The 13773-nt window shown below is 42.7% G+C and overlaps 1 protein-coding gene across 4 annotated transcripts in view; it reads right to left on the bottom strand.

Moving 5' to 3' along the window:
• The window catches only part of LNX1 (ligand of numb-protein X 1), a 183037-nt gene that overhangs the window by 8368 nt on the left and 160896 nt on the right, over positions 1 to 13773 (bottom strand). For all 4 annotated transcript variants that reach the window (XM_027056814.2, XM_053217359.1, XM_053217358.1 and 1 more), the window contains 2 exons: positions 7737 to 7871; positions 737 to 914 (listed from right to left, as the gene is read on the bottom strand). In XM_027056814.2, coding sequence (XP_026912615.2) covers positions 737 to 914; positions 7737 to 7871 — 313 coding nt within the window. The remainder of the gene's footprint in view (positions 1 to 736; positions 915 to 7736; positions 7872 to 13773) is intronic.

Below are 13773 nucleotides of genomic sequence, written 5' to 3'. Positions count from 1 at the left end.
CCAGTCGGTGGAGTGTGCAGCTTCGACTCGGGTCATGATCTCGCAGTCTGTGAGTTTGAGCCCCGCGTCGGGCTCTGTGCTGACGGCTCAGAGCCTGGAGCCTGCTTCTAATTCTGTGTCTCCCACTCTCCCTGTCCCTCCCCTACTTGCGCTCTGTCTGTCTCCGTCTCAAAAATAAATAAACGTTAAAAAAAATTTTTTAGATAATGAAACTTTTTTTTTTTTTTTTTTTTTACCAGTGAAAAAGAACCTAGCATGGTACTTTCATGATAAATATTACTTCATGGTAAATAATGTAAATGGTAAATATTCATTGGCTCAAAATCCATGAAAGTATTTCTCCCATCCAACCCACGAAATGGAACAATTCATGAGTAGGTTCATCACAGGATCAATCCGGCAAAAGAATCACCTAGAAAGAATGGAACCAAATTATGCCATTTAGTCGAGGCCACTTGCTCATAACTGTAGAACTTCTCCATCACTTCTTGGCATAGTTTGCAGGTGCCCACTTTATTAGCAAGCCAAGGGGCCCACATCGACCCACATAAACTAAGAGGGGTGAAACCCAGTCCAGCAACTAAACCCAAACCAGTCAAGATCAACGGGTAACAGAGGTCCTGGGCAGATCAACGTCTCATTCTCTTGTTAATTCTGGAAGCAGTTACCTAACCCAGCAAGCTGCTAATTCATTTTTAACCCTCTGCTGCCCCAGTACCTTAAGTCTCTTTTTTACCTGTTTTTATTCTTCCATCTCTGCTTATGACTCCTCCGGGCTCCACACTGATGACATAGATAGGCAAATCCCATTCCCTATGTGATGCTCCCCCTGCAACGGTCATGCCGAGAGATTCACTGGGGTCTTTTCGGACACTTACCACCTTCTCGTGGCAAGTGACCACAGGATGGAGGGGCTAAAGGCACAGACAGAAAAACAAACACGGCATATCTGTTCACAAGTGGGTTTGCATTTCCTACATACAAAAGCTACCAAAGCTGGATAAATATCAGATGGTAGTCCTTGCCCTCACAGAGAAAGACGCGCTCAGACACCCCACACTTTGCCTCCACCCTCAACAGAGTTGCATTATCCCAAACTCTATAGGTTCAGAGAAAGTTTACATTTCAAACAGAAATGGAAACAAAAAAAAAAAAAAAAAAAAAAGGAAGAGGAACAGGTTGGAAACCACTGCAGAAATATTAAGCACACAAAGTGAACTACATCCCAAATATTCCAAGTGACTCATTCATTCCTGATAGCAGGGGGTATTTCCTAAAACTCTTGTCATTCATGAGTATCAGGATTTTTTTCTAAATTAGAAAAAAGTATTTGCAACAACATGAATGGAACTTGAGTGTATTATGCTAAGTGAAATAAGTCAGTCAGAGAAAGACAAATATCATACGATTTCACTCATATGGGGAATTTAAGAAACAAAACAGATAAACATAAGGGAAAGGAAGCAAAATTAAGATAAAAACAGAGAGGGAGACAAACTATAAGAGACTCTTAAATTCAGAGAACAAACTGAGGGCTGCTGGAGGGGAAGTGGGTGGGGGGATGGGCTAAAGGGGTGATGGGCATTAAGGAGGACACTTGTTGGGGTGAGCACTCGGTGTTATATGAAGTGACGAATCACTGGGTTCTACTCCTGAAAATCATTATTACACTGTAGGTTAACTAATTTGGATTTAAGTGAAATTTAAAAATTAATTGAAAAAAGGAACTGTAATTAAATAGTCTTCAGTTTAACTCAGGTAGAGGAAGTCAATTATAGAACTCCTTAAAGAAAAAAAATAATGGATTTCATAGATATCCCATTCAATGGATAACTGGGTTCTCCCCAGTTGGCATCTTCACTCTTCACATATCTCTGAAAAATATGCAGTTCTACCCTTGAATTATATTATGTAAAAATATAGCATACACATTGTATAGCATACATTGAAGACCAACTTTTGAAAAATAAGAGAACTGTGATTTTGATTCAACAACTGTAGACCAAAAACAGTCAAAGCTGCATGCAGTGTTATCTTAAAGCAGTAAGAGTTGGTCAAGGGCACTGTTTACCAATGAATACAGATCAGCATGTACTTTTATTTTTAAAAAAAATTTTTAATGTTTATTTATTTTTGAGAGAGATAAAGAGACAAAGTGTGAGCAGGGGAGGGGCAGAGAACCAGTGAGACACAGAATCTGAAGCAGGCTCCAGGCTCTGAGCTGTTAGCACAGAGCCTGGTGCAGGGCTTGAACTCATGAACCACAAGATCATGACCTGAGCTGAAGTCAGAAGCTCAACTGACTGAGCCACCCAGGTGCCCCTCAACACATACTTTCCTAAAAATGTATTCTCCTCCCTGCTTGTGCAATGACTTGGGAACTAAACGGGAATGTGCCCTGCAAATAAATATTTATAATACTTGATCAGACCTCAGAGAAGTCTCTGGTTCAAGAACGAGTTTACAGTTGTATCTAAAGGAAGAAAATTAGAAAACACATCTGGTAAAAAAAAAAAAAATCAGGGTACAAAAGACAGTGTAAGTATACTACATTTTGTTTAAAATGGTGTAGGAATGAGAATTTGTATTAATATTTGCATTTTCATGAAGAAACTCTGGAAACAAAGAGGTTTTTTGGGCACACAGAGGGGGGAACTGGACAGATCAAGCATGGGTGAGGGGCTCCTTCCTGTATCGTCTCCATTTTCTGAAACCTGGGAATAGATTATCTGTCCAACAAATCAACTGAATAATTAAACTTCTGTAAAGTTGATGGTTAACATCATATAGAATTACTGCCTGAATGCATGAGTCCATTTTTAATGCTTCACTATGAAGATAAGCTTGGGGTTTTTTGTGTGTGTATTTATTATCTCACAATTTTCTATGGTATAAAATGACCCACCTCTGTTCTAATGGCCTTATTGCATCCAGTAACGGCCTGTTGACTGTATCCCTAGCACTGAACATAGCATTTGGCATATTCAAGATGGTAACTATGTGTTTGTCGAATAAACGGGTGATAAATTACGGCTGACACAAATTGTTTTTGGTAGTGACGAAATACTAAAATAGGGATTGCAAATTATTATGGCAAGGTATTTGTTACAATTAGTGCTTACAAGGTCTGGGTTGTGTGTTTCTCTAAACCCCCAGAACCTTGAAGAGACTGGTCATCAGACGCGGGTTGCAAAACGGAAATGGGACCTTCTTCAGGGCAAAGTTTCAAAATAAAACAGAGAAGTAACAGTTGTGTACACAGTGGCTCTAGCATTCCAGAGTAGATCTGGAGGTGCTCTCAAGGTCCGTTCTCAGTATGTAACTTTTCTCGTCCACAAAGCCATGAGACGTAGGATGTCTCTGCCTTTAATCACAGACATCTCTCAAAAGAGCCCTGTTTGGAGATGCAGACAGTTCTGAAATGCACCCAACTCAGGGCTAAGTTCTAAACGTGGAGACTCCTACTGGCTGCTCTGTTTCTTCAGCTCATTCCTGGGGACAGTCGTACAACATTTACTCCCAAATCACAAATAAGGTCTTTCCTCCATTGTTTCCACATGGAAGCCAGGCATGCTGTTGGCACAGCTGATCAATCTCCCAAGGTGATGACTAAAACACAGTACGGAATGCTCTGGAAAACAAGGACATCTTTTCACATTAAAAAAATATATGTACACACAGGGGTGCCTGGGTGGCTCAGTCACTGGGCGTCCGACTACGGCTCAGGTCGTGATCTCATGGCTCATGAGTTTGAGCTCCGCATTGGGCTCTGTGCTGATAGCTCAGAGCCTGGAACCTGCTTGGGATTCTGTCTCCCTCTCTCTCTCTCTCTCTCTCTGCCCCTCCCCTCTCACGCTCTCTCTCCTTCAAAAATAAATGAACATTAAAAATTAAAAAATATATATGTACACACATATACACACTGTATTGCATTCTTGAACAGCTTCCTAGTACTTCATCATGTGTATATGTCATATCCCCCATTGATGACCATTTTGGTTGTTTATAAGTCTCGTGAAAAATTAAACAGTGTCACTGCAAACATCCTTAGACAACACATATCTCGTACGCTTGTGTAAATATTTCTTTAGGCTAATATCCTAACAGTACACCTGCTAAATCAAAGAACCTGAGCATTTTACATTTTGATACATACGACACAGCTCTATCATCTATAATCTCACCAATACCTTGTGAAAATGCTGATTTCCCACAATTCTGCCAACCCTGGGTTTTATCAGTATTTACAACATTTGCCCAGACGAACAGAAGATTGCAAATGATCGCCTTTCTAGGTAATAAGCTTAAACACGTTTTATTGTTAAACTTCTAACAGTAACAGCATTTTCGATCTTGTAATACCGTCATCACTCAAGCTCCCCCAACTTATTTATGAAGAGGGTAAGCATGCCCATTGGGGCAGCTCTGTGATGGGAAGAAATGCATCTGGAATGGAAGATATGCCTTTGACCTGAGAATCCTTTAGTTAAAAAAAAAAATGGGTCACTAAATTCATTTGAAGGATAAGTAGAAAACTTACTTATCTCATGAAAGATTCCAGAAATGGTTTCTCACCTGCCACACCAGATAATAGAAATAAGTGAGGCCTCGGGCACCTGGGTGGCTCAGTCACTTAAGTGACTGGATCTTGGTTTCGACTCAGGTCACGATCTCATAGTTCATGAGTTTAAGCCTTGCATCAGGTTCCGCAGCTGGCAACACAGAGCCTGCTTGGGATTCTGGGTCTCCCTCTTTCTCTGCCCCTCCCACACCTGTGCTGTCTGTCTGTCTGTCTCTCTCTCTCTCTCAAAATAAATAAATTAAAAAGTGAGGCTGTAATTATTTTGTTGTGAATAAATATTCTTTGAACAATGCACAGATTGGCCAGATACTCTTTGAGGAAAAAAGAAAGAAATACAGTTTGTTATCTACTTAACTGTGTTTGGGCAGAAAAACTGAGACTCAACCTTAAAACAATTCTGATCAAGGAAGCACAGCTGGCCGGGGGAAACTGAGGACTGACACCCAAGAGATCTGAGTAAATCCATGGTCTCCCCGCCCACACTACTCTGCTTTCAGAGGTAATATTTTAACATGATAAAAAAAAAATTAACCTATTAATTTTCAAGTTCCTGTCAGAAAAAAACACATGAAAGAATCAGTTACCCAAGAATGAAAGGTTTATCTCATTGACTAGAGAAATCAAATCCAATCCTGTCAAATAAAAGACCTGACATAGAAGATCTGACTGCTGAAACCTATGTTCTCTTGGCTGCACAGGTAGGTTATTTATGCTTTTAGATCCAAGTTCCTGGAGAGCAGCATCTTCTTCCACACGTCATCAGTGCTTACCCAACAGCCTTGCTGTACTGAGCAAGAAGATGTTTCAAGCACCAATGGGCTCAACACACATGACTGGGCAACCCCTAAATAGGAAACGTGTCCCTTGTATTTTGGACAGCCATCTGCCTTCCACACCAGAGGGAGAGACTCACGTTAACAATGGAAAAAACCAAGTACCGCCACGAACCCTTCACACCCAGAGTTGCCCAATCCTCATTGAGGAGAAGGAGAATGAAATACAACAGCGATCTTCTTTTCCATCTGTGTTTTCTCCCAAATGCCTTCCCTGCTTCAGAGACCTGAGGATGTTCCCTGATGTTCGAAAACATAATTTGGTACGAACTAATTCAAGCTGGCTGAAAGGCATCGTGAGCACTAGTCTACTTATCACTCAGCTGTAAAAATACTTTAAAACAGTTTAGACATAAAAACAAGTATAAGGATGAACATAATGACCTCCCATGTACCTTGCCACCCAGCGTAGGAAATACGTGCTCCAGTACAGTTGAAGTCCCTCTGTGATTTCTTTCTGGTCACTTTCCCTTTCCTCTTCCACAGAGGCAGCCGCGCGCCTCCATCTGATGCCTTTCCATCTTTGCTTTTCAGTTGGCTACAAACATTTCTGTCTCCCGAGTCTTGGTTTGCCTTCTCTGAGCTTTGTCTCATTTAAGCTCCTACTTTAAAAAGCCACGTTGTTTCCTAGATAAAGCAAGGCTTAGGATCATAAAAAACTAATCGAAGAGCCACGTATGTCTTAGTTTTGTTTTAAATAGGCTGTGTGCGTGTGCACGCACGCATCTCATCTCAAAAGGCAGACACACCTATAAATTAAAATGAGACTATTAAAATTTCCCACCAGGCCAGTTTGTTCGGTACGTTTCCCAGGAATTAAATACATGACAGAGACTGCAGCAAAACTTTGATCAGCTCATCTCTGTTGTTTCCGTGATTCGTAGCAGTTAGGTGAAAGGGACTACAGACCCACAGAGCTGGTGGAAGCCTCATTCTTAGTGGCTTAATGACTAGACTACAATATGGTCTGGGTAACCCAACTATAATTAGTTAATTAGATTAAACCTTAACTAAGCTAATAAACTAGTTTTCCATTAGTAAACACCATTAGTTGATTTATTTATTTATTTACCATTAGTTTAATTTAAACACACTAATGCTATTTACTAGTGAAAAGATACCAGGAAGCCCTTACCCATAAAATGGTTAGCAGGAGGCACCTGGTCTGTCTAGGTTGCTTATTGTAAAAAAAAAAAAAAAAAAAAAAAAAAAAAGCCTGGAATTTATGGATGTATGGGGCACGGCTGGCTGGCTGGGGAAAGAGAGGGTTGTAGCCTTGTAGGCTATGTTATTAAAAGTCAGGATTCTGAGAGGCGTCTGGGTGGCTCAGTCGGTTAAGCGTCTGACTTCAGCTCAGGTCATGATCTCACAGTTTGTGGGTTCAAGCCCGGCGTCAGGCTCTGTGCTGACAGCTCAGGGCCTGGAGTCTGCTTCGGATTCTGTGTCTCCCTCTCTCTCTGGCCCTCCCCTGCTTGTGCTCTGTGTCTCACTCAAAAATAAACAAACAAACAAAAAAAAAATTAAAAAAAAAGAAGTCAAGATTTTGAGTATTGTTTCTGCACACATTACTCAAAAACCCAGACTTGTGAGTTATTCCAAACTGAAGCATAGTCTGATACGATTGCTCAGACAGGCACTCCCTAATCTCTGTTACAACGAGAGCAGGCTACCTATAGACTTGTTTTAATTACAAGTGATTGAATGCAATCAGATTTAGGAGAACTGGCTAGACATCCATTGCCATCACAATAGGATGCTACATTTTTCTCTGACTTTAAATGCCACAACACAGGGCATATGCTTTCTCATTCGCCCCATTCCCCACCACTCCCTAATGTTACATGAACTCCAAGTGTATATATGATCTTCCCAGTTCTTTTGGAAAAAAAAAAATGAACGTACTAAAATTAGCAGGGGAATTGTTATTTTAATTTTCAGGCAGATTGGGAACTTCAAAAACCAAAAACCAAGCGAATCTCTTGTTTCATTTCAAAATGAATGAAAACGGTCCTTAAGCAACGCGACTGTTGGAAAAACATGACATCTCTTTGGCTTAGACTAGAAATTAGGTCCCCATATGGAGTCTGCAAGATCAGGTTTCAAAACTTGCCTGCACCTTCTTCTCTCTTGTTTGGATGGGAGACACCTGCTATCTCACTGGGTCTCGAAGATGGGACCTCAGGCTTTTTGTTTCACAAGGCAAGTCAAACAGTGTTTAAGTGATGAAGTCCAGAGAGTACGCTTAGAAATGTTAAAGTGTTCAGCCTTCCCAAGCAATTGCTTCCTGCAGGAGGAGTGGACATAGCCTGGCTGGGGCTCACCTTGGGAGTATTGCTCCTGTCCCCCGGCCCCGGGGACTGGCTCCCGTTGCTGTCCCAGCTGGCTTCCTGAAAGATGTCAGGACTCTGCAGCCGAACCTGGCGGGACACGACGAGGTGAACGCGCCTTTCACTGGCCTGGGTAAGAAGACACAGACGTTAGCCACCCTCAGAGCTTCCATCCAAAGCATTGGGCACCAGAGGCTTACCAGGATGGACATTTTACTCTACCTTTTTTTAGAGAAAAAAAAAAAAAGGTGTCTAGTATTTCTCACAGCAGTGCCCATTTTATAATTTGGCAAGAGCATGAGACTCATTTCCTTTACTTTTTTAAAATTTTTGTTTAAGAGAGAGAGAATGGGGAGAGGAGGAGAGGGGAGGGAGGGAGGGAGGGAGAATGAATGGGGGAGGGGGAGGGAGAATCTTAAGCAGACCCCACACTCAGCATGGAGCCTGACTCAGGGCTTGATCCCACAACCCTGGGATCATGACCCAAGATGAAACCGACAGTTGGATGCTCAACCCACTGAGCCACCCAGGTGCCCTTCCTTTAGCTTTAAATCAGGTAAGGAAACCTACTTCAAGGGAAAAACTAGGGAAGGTTTGATGCATCCAACAGTTTTTGAAAAGACATCATCGAACATGGTTATTTTTCAGAGATGGCTCCTTTGCACACAAGCCACATCTGAAGGGCTTTCCAGATAGAACCGAGTATACGGCGTAAAGTTGCAGCTCAGTCTAAAACCCAGGCCAAAGGTGAGCAGGACAGAAAAAGGAACAGAGTTGGTGGCGGCAATGCTACCAACATAAGAGTAGAAATCCCGCATGTACAGAATTCAACATTTGGGCACGGGAAAGGAGAAACAGTTTAGAAATACAGGGATGAGTCAATAGTGCAAATGCAACCCGCTTAAGGGCCTTTACCTTTCATGTGGCTATCCCCAGTTCTGACTACTATTCCCCTCAGCTATCAACATGGATGCTTGCACAGAGCATTCCGGAGAGCAAGTACATTGCTTACTGGGGAGAGTCTATTCCACATCGTAAATTTACAAATTGGATTTGTGCCACAGATGAATTTCAGATCTGCTTGAGAGCATTCAGCGTTATTCGCAAACTGCTGACTACTGAGACTCCAGATCCGCGGGGCAGATAGAGGAGACATTAATTAGCCCTGTGAAGCGCAGATAAACAAAGCTCCCTGATGGCCCGGAGTGGATTAGAAAGGTCCCCAGGAAGGACTAGGATTGGGCACGAGGAGGAGAGAGGGGTTTTGGGGGTTCCTCTCTTCATGTCATCCGCTGACCACCCTTCACCTCTGCAGAGACGGACATTGCCTGCCTGCCTTCTCCATTTACAGGTATGGCTGCCAGACTGTGGAAAAATCTGGTCAGGAAGGAGGACCTTGTTTTTAATTTTTTTTTTAAATGTTTATTTTTAATAGAGACAGAGACAGAATGTGAGTGGGGGAGGGGCAGAGAGAGGGAAACACAGAATCCTATGCAGGCTTCAAGCTCTGAGCTGTCAGCACAGAGCCCGACGCGGGGCTCGAACTCACTGTGAGATCATGACCTGAGCCGAAGTCGAACACTCAACCGACTGAGCAACCCAGGCGCCCCAGGAGGACCTTGTTTTTAAAACCTGAAGCAATCAAAACCTCATCAGTGAAATCAGGTCCCCACGGTTGTCCAACACTGCCCAGCCCAAACCTTCATGATTTTGCGTGCTTGTATTAATAAACATTTCTTCTCAGTGCTCTCTTGAAACTTAGGGATCATCAACTGGGTAGCTGTAAGTCAGATGAACTTTTAAAAACAGCTGCTAAAATCCACTAAGCTTGGCTATGGTGAACATCAAGGTGGATGGTGGGCCAGTTGAGTTGACTCATCTCAAATAAATTACAAAAATCCTACTGAACAGGCCCAAAAAGCAAGTTCAAGTTCTTCATTTTCCTTCCCATAAAGCCCAGTCATCACTTTTGCTGGTCTACGTAATCAGTATTTCTACACCTTTCCTCTGTTCCTTGCCTCTCTTGAATCCCTTGGTGTTTCTCATCACGTATAAAGCTTGCATCAGAACAAAAACTAAGAAGCTCAGGAAACAATAATGCGGCAAGCTGACATGAAGAAATATGGTATTAGCCAACTAAATTCAATTCTTGGAAGAGTATTTTGTAATACTGTTTCTTTATCCTGTAAGCCTCACTTTTCCTAATGAGGTTATCGCTAGGAACTTTCTGAAGCAAAAATTCCTAGTGATAAGCAGCAAAACACTCAAGTCAAAACTCCAACTGCTGAGCCCAAATTTGCTCTTTATCTGCAGGGAAAGTCCAATGTTTTGAAGGATCTCAGCAGGGGGTTTGTCTTTGGCCCGCACATCACTATCACGTTCATTTCGTGAACGTGAGCAGTCATGTGTGCTAAGCATCTCCTAAGAATGGAGAAAATCTGAGCCTTTCATATCAAATCAACTTGCCAGGCAAAATTCAAAATGCCAAGGAGCAGCCTGCAAGAGCTGTTTAATTCACATTTTCAAACAAATTTCTCACTGGATTTTCAAATGTCGACTTTGGCATTAAGTTGCCGGCAGGAACAACCCTCCAATAAATGAGCCTGGTATCCATTTGCTTGGAAATAAATTCTCCGCAAGGCTGGATCTGTGGCTCTTACCGGCCACCTTACAAATTGTTCTCAGGGAGACTACTGGCTGCACTTTCTCTCCTAGTGTTTGAAGTTGTGAGGTGGAAACTAGGCTAATGTGTTTGTACTGGCTCTCGCCTCAGCAGCAGCTGGGTGCAGTGTTGAGAAACAGCCCTTGTTAGAGAGACAAGTGAGAGCTATCGTTGCATTTATAATAATGTGAACTTGCCTGTACTTAGTGCTCCATCAACAAAGATTTTAATGAGCGTTTCTTTAAAAATAATTCATCCTGTGTCCACATTCCCCACCAGCTTCTTTTCCAAGGATCCCAGAGTTAGGCAGTCTATCTTTGGGTTTCAACGTATAGTCGCGGGGATGGTTCTCTCTATACTGTTTGGGGTTGCCCCCTCTTAGGCTCCCTTCCACCAATTGTTCAAGTATAACGGTCAGTTCATCTATCCTGGGCTCAAAATGCCTTGGGAAATTGGGGACCACTCGTTCCATGTAATTAAAAAGTCACATATAGCACTGCTAGGAATTTACCCAAGGGATACAGGAGTGCTGATGCATAGGGGCACTTGTACCCCAATGTTTATAGCAGCACTCTCAACAATAGCCAAATTATGGAAAGAGCCTAAGAGTCCATCAACTGATGAATGGATAAAGAAGTTGTGGTTTATATACACAATGGAATACTATGTGGCAATGAGAAAGAATGAAATATGGCCTTCTGTAGCAACGTGGATGGACCTGGAGAGTGTTACGCTAAGTGGAATAAGTCATACAGAGAAAGACAGATACCATATGTTTTCACTCTTATGTGGATCCTGAGAAACTTAACAGAAGACCATGGGGGAGGGGAAGGGGGGGAAAAAAGGGAGGGAGGGAGGCAAACCATAAGATACTCTTAAAAACTGAGAATAAACTGAGGCTTGATGGGGGGTGGGAGAGTGGGGAGGGTGGGTGATGGGCATTGAGGAAGGCACCTTTTGGGATGAGCACTGGGTGTTGTATGGAAACCAATTTGGCAATACATTTCATATTTAAAAAAAGTCACATATACAGAAGAGATGTCAGGCATCATCTAATCCAACACGTTCTCTGTAACCCATATTCTAATTTCCCCACAAAATCCCTGTCACGTTGTCACCCATCTCATGCTTCGGTGCCTCCGATGACAGTGAACTCACTGTGTCCCCAGGCTGCTTGCGCCATACTTGGCATTAATTAGAAAGTCTGTCCTCAGGCTGAGCTAAATGTACCATTTTCTTGCTTACCCATTGGCTCCCGTGATGCTCTCTCGGGCAGACCCAAATCAATTTCCATGTAACAAACTTATTTGAAGATGACATTCACTGTTCTCCCTTGGCTCCTTTCCTTTCCAGGTCAAGTATTTCTAGTTTCTTTAATATTTCATATGTTTTCAAGTCATCTCAAAAGCTTGACAAAGTCTGGACTCACTCTAATAAAGCTGAGTGGGGTGTGTGTCTGCAGAATTGGACCTGGAAGATCCAATGCAGAGTAGTCTTTTTGCTGATGGACCAGCTGCCCCCAGGACCTCCATGATGGGCCCAGTTGGCCATGTCATATATGCAGACGTGATTATCTCTGTGCCCTATGAAGCCAAGAACTCCATAGAGGTCTGTCTTCATTATTACTAATTAAAAGATTACTGATTAATTAAAAGAGATGATTGATTAAAAGATGTCCTCACTAAGGGACACATTACATCAATGAAACCTAACTCTGAGATCACGTATGGCACACAGACCATACGTGGCAATACAGACAACAGGAGGCATCAGAAGAGAGTTAGCACTTGAGATGCTAGAAAAATACCAGAGCCATCAGTCATTTGTTGACATGGCACCATACTACACAATGACGTGCAGAAGCAAAGTCCTTGCCCTGACCCTCCCTTCCGGGGGGCAAGAGGAATTCTGAGAAAAATGCCTCTCACGGAGCAAAAAGCCAGGGGCTCCAGAAATAGAACTCTAGGACAAGCTAATGGTGCATGTAAGTGGATAGTTGCTATGAAATAAACTTGGTGAAAGCAAACCTGGTGTGAGTTGATTTGTTCACCACTGAAACATTAGCACGTAGCATAGAGCCCGATGCATTTTTTAAAAATGTGTATTTATTTGGGGGGAGAGAGCAAGAGTGCGCACATACGTAGGGAGCGGCAGAGAGAGAGGAACCAGAGAATCCCAAACAGGCTCTTCGCCATCAGCGCGGAGCTGGACGCGGGGCTCGATCCCACAAAACCACGAGATCATGACCCGAGCCGAAATCAAGGGTCAGATGCTCAACTGACTGAGTCACCCAGGTGCTCCACAATTTTAAAAGAAGACTTCGAGAATATCTTCTATGGGGGCGGCAGCAGCTATTTTAGTGGGCAAAGAGCAAGAGTCTGACCAAGGAAAAAGAAAATTAAGGAGGGGTTGAGGGAAAGTGGTGAAATAGGACCTTAGGACTAGACCGAGGTAGAAAAAGAGATTTGAGACAGCAATTTGGTTTCTTTTTCCCTCTTGACCATAGCTCCATATTCATCCTTAGGCTGCCAGAAGCACCTCCTTTAAGTGCTAAGATATTAACGACAGTCTGGTGTACATGGGATCATACAGAGGTCAGCGACAAGGTCAAAATAAGAATTTAGTTCTTGTGGCTGCTGCTTGCTGAGTTGGCAGAATGACCCAAGTCCTTTGCCTCAAACATCACTTCTTTTATGGTATCTAATTTTTTTTTTAAATGTATGTTTATTTTTGACAGAGAGAGACAGAGCATGAGTGGGGAGGGGCAGAGAGAGAGAGACACACAGAATCGGAAGCAGGCTCCAGGCTCTGAGCCATCAGCACAGAGCCCGACGCGGGGCTCGAAGTCACAGACCACGAGATCATGACCTGAGCCGAAGTCAGATGCTCAACCGACTGAGCCACCCAGGCGCCCCTCTTTTATGGTATCTAGAAGTTACTCTCATGGTTAATGTTGTTCCATGGTGTTAAAAAAAAAAAAAATGCATGTGGGGGAGTATGGAGTTGGAGGAAGGGCAGTAAAGTCCCAAGATTCCCTAATATTTGCAGCGTGTGGTGGTGTAGGAGATTCACTCCAAGAATTCAACGCTGAAAAGCTGTACAGTTTACCAAGTCATGCTTTATCAGGAATGCAGGAGATTTAGAGCTGTATATAAAACTTATCTGGACTTTAAGAATTCAGCTCAAGAAGACTGTTACTAAATCTGCGCATTCTTTAGCCATTGTATTACATTTATTACAATGCCATGGTAAGAAAATACGTTGAAATGGGGATTTGATTCTGTATTAGTGCTGTATTGTGCTGATCTGTAAAAAGCACATTGACCTATCAGGTCTTATTTCATTGGCAGTTCTTCCTGGTTTCAAGGG

This window comes from Acinonyx jubatus, chromosome B1 (assembly GCF_027475565.1).
Source record: "Acinonyx jubatus isolate Ajub_Pintada_27869175 chromosome B1, VMU_Ajub_asm_v1.0, whole genome shotgun sequence".
In the NCBI taxonomy this organism is placed as follows: domain Eukaryota; kingdom Metazoa; phylum Chordata; class Mammalia; order Carnivora; family Felidae; genus Acinonyx; species Acinonyx jubatus.
Note: the sequence above shows the minus strand (reverse complement) of the source record. Positions and strands in the feature narration are given on the sequence as shown.